This window comes from Coffea arabica, chromosome 7e (genome assembly GCF_036785885.1).
Source record: "Coffea arabica cultivar ET-39 chromosome 7e, Coffea Arabica ET-39 HiFi, whole genome shotgun sequence".
NCBI classification, from domain to species: domain Eukaryota; kingdom Viridiplantae; phylum Streptophyta; class Magnoliopsida; order Gentianales; family Rubiaceae; genus Coffea; species Coffea arabica.
In genome coordinates, this window is record NC_092323.1 from 2301431 (window position 1) to 2313203 (window position 11773).

An 11773-nucleotide genomic window follows, 5' to 3' on the forward strand; every position below is an offset into this window, starting at 1 on the left:
GATGAAATAGCACTTAAAGGTCATATTTGTTGGCTTAAGATTTGAGTTTTGCCTGTTTTAGAATCTCCAGTATTACTTTCGTTTCTTTGTCGTTTTTAGATACAAAAATATTTGGTACAAGTGAGTTGGAGTTGGTTAATGAAGAGAGCCTTGATGTAATATCCGTTCAAGTTCTAGCTAATTCCTATCCAGGTTGGTGACTGTACGTTGCAATGCACATTAAGTAAGAGAAGCAGACTTTTGAGTTTCAGGAAACAGTTCTCCAGAACTAGAAGGGAAGGATCGTTCATTTAATTAATTTATTTATTTTGAAGTTTTGGACAATTTATATGCATTCCGGAATTTCGATTCCTGCCGCCTGAACCATTTAAGAGGATAGCCGGCCAGGCCTTAACAGATAACGCTATCTATTCAATGTAGCGCATGGCCTTTTTTTTTTTTTTGTAACCCGAAACATGCCCCAATTCGAGCCCTTAGGATCCGAGCCGGCACACCAAATCGGAGGGAAGTCGATAACCCCATACAGCTTTTCCGAGCGAGTCAGGATGTGTAGCACAGCGGACATGAATTGAATCCGGATCAGTGGGGAAGCCAGCAACTCAAGGCCGACCCTCAACTGTTGCGCCATATGCCCTGAGGGCGCATGCCCCCCCTCCTCCCCTCCCCTTTTTTTTTACCCCTTTTTCCAATATATTATAGTGCACAAAAGTCAAAGGCACAGTACTTCCTTCGTCCATTGAAAACTTCATACTTTTTATTTTAAAATGTTTTAAAATATTTGTTACATTAAAAAAATCAAAAAAAATTTTAATATCTTTTTTCAATATAATCTTTCTTTTTAATCATATGCATGTTATCATTCAAACTTAAGTTTTAAATTTATAGAGATAGAATTAAAAAGAGAAGTATAAACATTACAATCAAATCACTATTCTTAAAAGTTTGAATTTCCCAAATATGACTAAATAATTGGGACAGAGAGAATACATCTTTTTTACAGAAAAATGAGAAATCTTTTGTAAAGATAATAATACTTCCTTTTAACTGTGAAGGGGTAAAGGTCACTTGAGACAATGGGGAAAGTTTTTTTTTTTTTTTGGGAAAATTGGGCATTATTGGCTGTGAATTTAATCGCGCTTGCATTGCAATAAACCATCATGTTCCTGTCACCGTGTTGACGGAAAACTGCATATCTCAAACTTGAAGGCTGCAGCACCCGGAATCACAACCATTACAGGAGACGCTTCGCCTTCCATTCGCCACGTGCTAAGACAGTGAAGTAAAACCCACGCCTTCAATGACCGCAATCTAAGAGCGTGGTTTCCCGTCACCTGATTCCAGAGAAACGCTCAAGTGAAAAATACATCAAACGCCTGAAATATCACCGTCAATCAGTCGGGTGAACTGTTTCTGGGTATAGTAGCCAGTATATATGCTTGGTCCAGCCGCGTCCACTACCGCGACCCTCCTCCTTCTCTCTCAGAGTCCAAACACCGTCGTCATCTGAAAGTTAAAATCCAATCTCCTACGCCACTCTCCTGCTTGAATACTATGCTTCTAACGGCTACGTAAATGTACTTGGCCCATAGACCTCGTCCTATTGATTCCTACAAAGATTTATCATCAGAAGAATTGGTGATGGACATTACTCCCCACGTAGACCTGCAGCAGCAGCAGATGATTTTGGCCGACAGCGGCGGCGAGGATCACGAATTGAGGGCTCCCAAGAAACGGGCCGAAACTTGGGTCCAAGATGAGACCCGGAGCCTAATTGCCTTCAGGCGCGAGGTGGATGCATTGTTTAACACCTCCAAATCCAACAAGCATTTGTGGGAGCAAATCTCCAGCAAGATGAGGGAAAAGGGTTTCGACCGTTCCCCGACTATGTGCACGGACAAGTGGAGGAATCTGCTCAAGGAATTCAAGAAATTGAAGCAGCAGGATAGAGGAAATAATAACTGCAATAATAGCGGGAGTGCCTCTTCGGCTAATAAGATGTGGTATTACAAGGAACTGGAGGAGCTGCTCAGAGACAGGGCTAAGAATGGTTCTTACAAGAGCCCTCCTCCTCCTCCGCCGTCTGCCAAGGTTGAAGCTTATATTCATTTCCCAGATAAAGGAGGTAGGACTCCATACTTGGTTGTTCTCCTTAGTTTTCAATTTTCTTGGCTTTTGGATACATTGTGATTAGGCCATGTAACTATGCACGCTGACTGGTTTTTGTCTGGCCAAGGGGGAGTTCAGTGTGGTGAGTGGACTTGTTCTAGTATTTGTTTTATGACGGGTGTGTGTTGTATGAATTTTAATGAATATTTACAGATTATTATCATAGCTTTGTAGGAGCTTGATGTTGGAAAAACCTTGTTTCCATCCTTCATTCTTTTATATTAATGTAGCCATTTGTTGGTTATTTGCTGCATCCTGAAAACATACTTGGATTTTGAGAATCACTTGAATCAAAAAGTGGAAATATTCTGTGTTAGCTATTATTCCTAACAGAATGATTTTAGGATTTTGTGATGCTTGACAAGAGAATATATTATAATCTGATCTGATTCTTTGTCCTGTAGTTTAGCCTTGCTATTTTTATTGATTCAAATAACAGAATAGAAGTAGAACAGCTACTAAAAGTTGCCCTTCGATTTGCAATCCTGCGACTGTGTCATTCTATGTCAATGTTTAGCTATTGACATTCAGAAGATATAGGAAGGAACTTGCTACCTTGTTAGTTTTGTTGCTTGTGTTTTAGCTTCTCTTTGCATGCCTTCTGTTATGGAAATCTTATTTTTTATTCCTGCAGCAAATGAACCCACAATTATGGCTATGAGGTCTTAAGATACCTTTTGACTTTTATTTACTACTTTCAGGTCTTGAGGATGGAAGTATTCCATTTGGATCAGTGGAAGGTAAAGGACGTGAGGGGAATTTGGAACTTTTTGGTCATGTTTGAAGAAGTCTTCTTAAAGAGTTTTTAGCCATAGTTATTGTTCTTGTGCTCTTGATAGTCTCATCTTGGGATGTGCTGTCATTTTTGAGAAGTAGATGAGTAAATTCTTCCACTGACTACATTGCATAAAATCAGATCTTCAATAAGTTCTAACCTAAAACTTCTGCAAATAATAAGAATTTAGAATTCGAGTAATTATGTCCCGAGTGGAAGTTCTAAATGTTGAGTTAGAGAAGGATAAGTATATGAGAACCGTTTATCTTTGTTAAACAGTGAAATTTGGCCTATCTATGCTTGACAAGAAGTTGAGATTATTTAATTTAGAAGAATGGATTACAACTCAGGAAGTTAAAGCAACAACTTGCATCTGCCTTTTTTTGTAGTGAGATGTCTATCTGCATGAAACCTTTAAACTCTGATCTCTAACACAACTATTATAATACCTAAAAAGAATTATTGCATTTGCCTTCTAATTTGCAACATTAGATTGGAAGAAATATGTTGTACATGTTTAGTTAGTAATTTTTGAATGACAATAATTTCCTAGTTGTAATTTGGAATAAACTTATAACAGTACTTGCTAATTAATAACTGGATTATGTGCCTTTCATGGCTGCTGTCATTTTCCCCATCGATAGATGTAGAACTTCGAAATTTCTTTAGGAATGAGTCTCTCAAATGTCCCTGAACCTTGTGAACAGAAAATGGCAGAGCCAGTGTGAACCTTGAAACACCTTTAGATAATGATGGTGACCCTCTTACTATTACTGCTGCTGATGCTGTTACAGCCAATGAAGTTCCTCCTTGGAATTGGAGGACTAGCCCCGATGCTGGTATGTGTCTAATAATGGTAAAGTTCTTTGTTGCTAATGCTCTTTCCTGAGATTCAGTTGATATTTTCCCCCTCTAATGCACTCTCTCAAATTTCATTTAGATTTGTTTTTTGAATATTGTCTGCATCTTATAGGAAACAGGATTTTAATCATAGTTTTCTTCTAATCTTGTTTGTTTTCAATGCTCAAGTCTTAACCTTTGACACCTCTTGGGAAAATAATCATAAATTGTACCAGTGATTTGGGTCATTTGTATATCATGAATCATCATGGCTTGTGGCCCTTTACTATGTGACCAAAAACCATCAGGAGTTTTAGAGGGATCAGTGGCCATTGACCATGGACAGGTTACATTCTGAATTTTGTCAGGAGGACAACTAGATACAAGTGATAATCATGAGGAACATCTAAATAATTTATTTGCAGTTGCTTGAATGGTTTACATCTTCTACAGGAACACTGATAAAAATTTAGTAGATTTTTCTTGCTAATGAACAGAATGCATGTCCAGTCATCAGTGGATAAGAAGCACATGTTTACTTGCCAAAAACATGGTTTGTTTCTTGATTCGTCATGGTGACTTCACTCCATCTCCAGTGGTCTTGTTAAAGCATTTTTAACAGTGTTTGCAATTGAATTTGGAGATTGCATCGTTTATTGGAGGGATATCATACAAGCATCAGATTTTCATGAAGGTTGCATCTTAAGCTTGTCAAATGAGTTGCAGTATCTGCAGGTCCAGATGGTTGGATTTCTTGAGTTGATGAGTAACTTGAACTTCATATAAGAATCATGCTTATTGTTTCTTCGGACTGGTGTTTTCTCGTCTGCAACTGGTCAATTTAAGCAGATGCAATACTGTCATTACCGCAGGCAGTGATGGACACCCTTCCTATGGTGGAAGGGTTATAACAGTCAAGTGGGGCGAGTACAGGAGAAGAATTGGTATAGACGGAACTGCTGATGCCATCAAGGAAGCGATCAAGTCTGCTTTCAGCTTGCGTACCAAAAGGGCATTTTGGTTAGAGGATGAGGACAGCATTATTCGGACTATTGACAGAGACATGCCTCTGGGAAATTATACTCTTCACCTTGATGAAGGTATGCTAGAACCGGGGAAAGTTTTTTTTTCTTGTAGCTGGAAATTTGACTGTTTGAAATTTGTTAAGCTGAAGCTGGATGTGCTCTCATGTAGGGATCTCCTTCAAGGTGTGCCTGTACAATGAGTCTGATCGATTGGCTGTTCATACAGAAGACAAGACACTGTACACTGAAGATGATTTCCGTGATTTCTTGACCCGCCGTGGCTTGATAGGTTTAAGAGAGATCGATGGCTATAGATGCTTTAGCAATATAGATGACCTCCGTCCTGGTGCAGTGTACCAGGGGGTGAGACTTTTAGGGGACTAGAAAGTAGGTGGTGGGAATCACGAAGATTCTGTTTTAGTGCCAAAAATGAACTCAGAATCACAACATCTCAGTTTTTGTGATATACTTTGCTCATTCACTACTATTATAACCGTCTGTAAGTGCAATTTCTGGCTTCTTATAATCTTTGTGCAACGTTTCAATTATCTCATGTGCGAAGAGCTTGGTGAGATGTTTTTGAGACTGATTGAGCGGTGGAGGATCTTTTTAAGCTCAAATTTTTGACAAATGTTTTTTTTGATCTCTCCCGTTCTTGACCAGCACAACTCAAACCTTTTGGAGGATAGGATTCAGTACAAGGGGTAGAATGGGTAAGGGGAAGAGGGAAGTTGATTGGAGAAGGAAACTTACATGACAAGAAACATGGGGACCCAAAAAAAAAAAACCGGGGAGTGCGTTTTGCTGCCTTATGAGGCGTGATTTTTGTAGGGGCAATGTAATTTTCTGCAAGTGCACCTCCTGCTTCAGTGGACCAGAGATCCATCCAGAATATTGAATCTTTAGAATTGAACGCTTGGGACATTTTATAGTTTGCGTACGTTGAAATACGTAAAATTCTTGCGTATTTTTTGTCGACAAGTTGCTTAATTAGAGGCTGCGAAATGGTGATCCTTTTAATTAGACGCCTTTTCCTTTTAAATCAACAGCCTTTTGGATTGTTGGCCATCACAAACAATTTTTGAAGAAAAACTCGCAAACTAAATAAGACCTAATTAATTTGCCACAAACAATTTCTTTTAATTATTTCTCCATTGTGGGAGTCTAGGGTTAATTTTTGGATATCTAATAGCTTGTTTAAATGGGAAATATTAAGGGGTTTCTGTAAAAAAAAATACATATATATATATATATATAATGTAAAGATATAATGTATATCAGATAAAAAAATAATTAAAAAATGTGCCAAAAATATTCTACACATTTTTTCGTGAAAAATTTGCAAACTAAACCAAACCTAATTATTTCGCCAATGTGGCAGAGAATTGAAAACCCAGGGTAAATTTTTTCACTAAAGGCATGTTTTATAATTTAAGTTAATACTAAAAATTAATTTATTTAGATCTTTTTGAATTCAACATGTTTGATAACTGAAATACCTAGCCGCTTAATATATTAAGCATTTGTTAATTTGTGTACAAAATTTTAAGTGAAAATTTTTTGATTGGATTTTCTGAATGGATCACATATATTACGTACATGTAATATACTTTTATACATGCTCTCTCACAAAAACGTATGTGCTGCTCTGGTTTTATTCGACACACATACGTGTGCACACACGCATACAAATACACACACTTGAGTACTATTTCTCGATTATTTAATTATTTTCTCTCATACAAAATACATTTTTCTCTCTATAAATACATAAATAAAGGCAAATTTTCCAAAGACAAAAGTATAACACTTGTGCGATATTTCAATTCAATGCTATAATTCATTAGTTATCAAACACATAACTTTATTAATTCAGCAACTCATACTTTCAACACTTAATATGTAGAAATGAAATGTTATTTGCACTGTCATTTTTGTTAATCACACTACTTTCACTATCATTTTAATCATATAGTTTTTATTTATTAGATTATAAGGTAAAATGAATCGTGAGAGTGTAAATAATATTTTTCTTTTTTAGAATTCAGATTCCAAACACTCTTAATTTTATCATATAGGGCCTAATTGGGAAAATGGTACCAACCAACGATCATCTAACCGAATTTCAGATGTTGATGGCATGCGGGGTTGGGTGCCTAATGCGCACCACAAACCCAAGCGACATCCACGCTCATATTAACCATCGAAAAGGAGCGGTACCCCCAAGATGGACGGCGATGCATAGGTCGTCCCCGATCGAAGCGCTCCGCATGGAGCATACCAGGGTGGTAAGTGGTCTTCTATCCCACACTACTTTCAAACCCTCGTTAATTCCGCCCCCCATTTTGCCATTTTGGCGCTGCTGCCCCCTCGCCCAAGGATCCCTTTTCTGTATATATACTATCATTCGTCCACGTCTACCCTACTACTACTGTTCTATTGCCCGCCCACCTTGCCACTATCAACAGTCTCCTACTACTACTGCTTTAGCTTCTATCGTCTTCATCCTCGTAGCTATGGCCAAAATTAAGATCGGAATTAACGGTATCCCGATCCGTCCAATGTTATCGTTTTCTTTTCCGAGTATTTATGATTTCACCTTTTCCTTACCATTTCATGATTCATCGTTTGTTGTGTGTGCATTTTTAGGCTTTGGAAGGATCGGCCGTTTGGTCGCCAGAGTCGCTCTCCAGAGTGATGACGTTGAACTCGTCGCTGTCAATGATCCATTCATCACCACTGATTACATGGTAACGTACACTGTTCTCTTCTTCCATCCTACTACTTTATCTGATTGTCTTTAGCAAAATTTGGTAAGATTTTTATTTCTAGGGCCTCTTTTTTTTTTTTTTTCTTTTAAATGTTGCTTTGTCGTTCACTCGGAAATTTTTGTCATCGATGTGTTCATCGCTGGATCGTTGTTCCGTATGCGATATGAATGAAATGAACAAATAACGTAACCTGCCAACTTATGATCGTTGTCTCCAACTTAGATATGTTGTTCTTTTCTAGGATCTGTTTCGATCTGGTCCATCTTGTTTGTTCAGTATCTTAAACCTCTGGTACTTGAATGCTTCTAATAGTAGTGTAAGGTTAGGGATCATGTGTACATACTGCTCTTGTATTCATGTCTGTCCATATTATTTTTATCTTGTTTGTTCAGTATCTTAAACCTCTCGTACCCAGGGCATTCACTTTTCCCTATAATTTTGTGATGTATGCAACTGTTTTTAAATCCTTGGGGTGGATGGTTCGTTTTATCTTATATCCTTTTGCTTGAGTGCCTGATCTGCTTTTGGTGCCTTTTGTAATGCGTGCTAACAGGATTTTGATTTCCGTTTGATTGTATTTTTTCCTTCCCCACTTTAGATCTACATGTTCAAATACGATACTGTTCACGGCCAATACAAAAAGCATGAGCTCAAGGTCCAGGATTCTAAGACCATTCTCTTTGGTGACAAGCCTGTCACTGTCTTTGGCAGCAGGTACATTCTTATTCGAACCCACATGTTTGTTCCTTGAAACATGCGAGTCCTATAGTATCTTATAGTTCCTTTCGGACCAATGACCAGGAACCCAGAGGAGATTCCATGGGGTGAGGCTGGAGCTGACTTTGTTGTTGAATCCACTGGAGTCTTTACTGACAAGGACAAAGCTGCTGCCCACTTGAAGGTAGTGTTTTCTTTCTAAATTGATCATTTAAAGCAAGATTGTCTATAAGTCAATTAGATTATTCTCTCAGATATCCTATTTTTGTTTATTTAAAGAGATTCTGTGTTGAATATTCTTTATCCATGTCTGTCAGGGAGGTGCCAAGAAAGTTATCATTTCTGCCCCAAGTAAGGACGCTCCAATGTTTGTCATAGGTGTGAACGAGAAAGATTACAAGCCTGATATTGATATTGTCTCCAATGCCAGTTGCACAACCAACTGTCTTGCTCCTTTGGCTAAAGTAATTTGTTGTATCAGTTCACTCACCTCTTAGTCTTTGGGACCATGAATTGTAAACTAATGGCTTCAGATGTGACCATTGGCAGGTTCTTAATGATAGATTTGGTATTGTTGAGGGCCTTATGACAACAGTGCACTCCATAACTGGTACGTCATTCTCAACTGTGCTTATTCCGTTCTGTTCTTATTCTTCAGTTAAGAATTCAATTGATGCCTAACTTACATGATGTGATGCAGCCACACAAAAGACTGTGGATGGTCCATCAATGAAGGACTGGAGAGGTGGCAGGGCTGCATCATTCAACATTATTCCCAGCAGTACTGGTGCCGCCAAGGTATTAGCATTGTGAATAAATGTTTGAATCACAACTGTTGAGAATCTTATCTTACTATTTTTGATATCAATAGGTCGATGCATATACTTCTTGCATAATTAAGTCTGTGCATATGTCATCTACATCATCATCCTTTGTGTTATTATTTCTATCTAGAAGGCTGTTCATCATTTGATCATGCTTTTTGACTTCCCCACAAGCAAAACTGTTTATGAGAAGCAACCATATCATGGTGATACTGTTTTCTCCTAAGAAATCTGTAATTGACCATTTAAAGTAAATTTAGCTAAACCGGGTCTAAACAACTCAATGTCAATATTGCATTACAAACTATGGAATTTGAGGTGCAATTCCCACTCAGATTGCCTCTGGTGTTCTTACAGACATTAAGAACTTGACTAATGTAATCTCTTTCTGTACAGGCTGTTGGAAAAGTTCTACCCGCTCTAAATGGAAAGCTTACTGGGATGTCTTTCCGTGTTCCAACTGTTGATGTCTCTGTGGTTGATCTTACTGCAAGGCTCGAGAAGGCTGCCACATATGATGAAATCAAAGCTGCCATGAAGTAAGAATAAGGGAAATTTTATAGCTCATGCATCAATTCCCCACCCACCCACACCACCACCACCACCACCCCCCCCCCCTCTTCAAAAAAGAACAAAAACCCAGAAGGGCGCAGGAACATGTACTGAATCTTAATTACTCTATTTTGAAGGGAGGAGTCTGAGACTAATTTGAAGGGAATCCTGGGTTACACAGAGGATGATGTTGTGTCCAGTGACTTCGTTGGTGACAGCAGGTAATTCTTGGCCCTTTTCCCTTAATGCCTTGCTTTCTGCTGATTCTATTTTATATCATGAATTTGTCCCTTTTCAGTTTCCGGATGCACTGTTTGTTGCCACTATTTTGCAACTATGCCACTAGTGCTTCTAAATATATTCTTAGCTTCCTATTTGTGCTGGTTGGAGATCTAACTTTTTCATCTATTGATTGCATTGTACAGGTCAAGCATTTTCGATGCCAAGGCAGGTATTGCTTTGAATGGCAACTTTGTGAAGGTGGTCTCTTGGTATGATAACGAATGGGGTTACAGGTGAGTCTATCCATTTACATTTGAGATATATTGTTTTATTTTATTTATTTTTGGATTTGGAATTGTGTTTTAGCTTTATTTTGGATATGCGCTAAGAATCCCTGCATCATCTCATCTTACGTTAATTTGCTCATTCTGCATATTTTGGACATAAAAATGTTAATACATTTTTTTAAAAATTTTTTTGGTTGCAGCAACCGTGTTGTTGACTTGATTCGACACATGGCAAAAAGTCAATAGGCTGTTCCGGCTTCTATTTCTGATGGAAGTGTTTCTCCATCTTTAGTATGGCGTCTTGTTTAGGGAGTATAGACTCTTACCAATTTTGTCTGGTCCACACAGCGTCGGATCTTCTGCTTTGCGGCGTTAAGAACTGCTTCTGCCAATTTCACTGATGAGACTCTTATTTTGTTTTGCTTTTTGGTCATGTCTTGGTGTTTTTTATTTTGCTTCGCTTTGTTTAACCGTTCAAGTCAATATTCACACGGCAATGCCGGTTTTGCACTCTCAAACCAGTTTTGTGTTTTGGTTTTGGTGCCATCGAGTCTAGGCCCCTTAGGGTTCAAGAAAATCAGCATCCTCCGTTGGTGGTGGTTTCTGATGTTGAGGAGTAGTGAAACTGATCATGTAAATTGATGTGCTGCGCGGTTTATCGCTCCTCTTGATTACTTAAAATTGCTCAATGCGATGGGGTTTACCCGTAGTTTCTGGTCGTCAATTCGATTTACGGTCTGTTTGATAATATAAAAAAGTGTTGAATCTAAATTTTTTCAGACATTCAGATGTTCTGAATGTTTGATAAATGAAAATCTATTTGCTGAACTTATTAAGCAGTGATGAATCTGTGTGTATTTTTTTCAGCACAAGAATCCTAACTGAATGCTTAATTCTGATAAGAATTAATAGAATTACTTCAATTACCTTATCTTATTTATCAAATTTATCCGTGTTTGTTAATTATGTTCAAAATTCTTATCTAATTAAACAACATAATATTCTCTATCTAACGATTTTTAGTTTTTCTTTCCTCACTTTTTAATGACTTTCACATCTTATCCATACTTCTCATATAATATATTTCATCTTTTATATTAATTTGTTTAAAAATAAATATTGCCATTTTCATACCTAACAATTTTAAACTAATTAAATCATAATTCTATTTCTTTTTTGAATGAAAGGATATAAGGGTAAAATTGTCAAATTAAACTTATTAAGCATTCAGTTATAAATATTTATCAAACAGTATAAATAGGTTTAGCATTAAAATTCAGACATTCATATATTTTTTTCAGTACTTAAAATTTAGCAAATTAATTGTTTCAGAATTCAGATTCAATTTTAACAAACGAAACCTTAGACGAAGACAGTTTTTATATGGAGGCTAGTGAAGAATGTAGGGATGAAATATCTGAGTTTTGCTCGTATAAATAACAGGGGCTGCCTTATCTCCATGAGATTGATGTGGACAAATTGGGAAGAAGTTGAATATATATTACCGCCGCTTATCTTTATGAGATTGATACGTAAAAGTCGGGAGAAAATAAAAGCCATACCTTCTCTTAAACCATTTCTTCCACGGTCTCTA

General features: G+C 37.5%; 2 protein-coding genes across 2 annotated transcripts; both read left to right on the top strand.

Annotated features, from left to right (window-relative positions):
- Nucleotides 1–1140: 1140 nt before the first annotated feature.
- On the top strand, nucleotides 1141–5332 carry LOC113722932 (trihelix transcription factor GT-1). The gene is made up of 5 exons (XM_027246166.2): nucleotides 1141–2122; nucleotides 2868–2906; nucleotides 3649–3780; nucleotides 4654–4881; nucleotides 4976–5332. The coding sequence occupies exons 1-5, from the start codon at nucleotides 1573–1575 to the stop codon at nucleotides 5188–5190; spliced, it is 1164 nt and encodes a 387-aa protein (XP_027101967.2). The 5' UTR covers nucleotides 1141–1572; the 3' UTR covers nucleotides 5191–5332.
- Nucleotides 5333–7118: 1786 nt separating this feature from the next.
- LOC113722931 (glyceraldehyde-3-phosphate dehydrogenase, cytosolic) lies at nucleotides 7119–10697 on the top strand. Its single transcript, XM_027246165.2, has 11 exons — nucleotides 7119–7350; nucleotides 7456–7556; nucleotides 8176–8291; nucleotides 8379–8478; nucleotides 8612–8758; nucleotides 8844–8904; nucleotides 8995–9092; nucleotides 9515–9657; nucleotides 9808–9891; nucleotides 10096–10185; nucleotides 10380–10697. Exons 1-11 carry the CDS (start codon nucleotides 7323–7325, stop codon nucleotides 10423–10425), a joined length of 1014 nt encoding a protein of 337 aa, XP_027101966.1. The 5' UTR covers nucleotides 7119–7322; the 3' UTR covers nucleotides 10426–10697.
- The last annotated feature ends 1076 nt before the right edge of the window (nucleotides 10698–11773 follow it).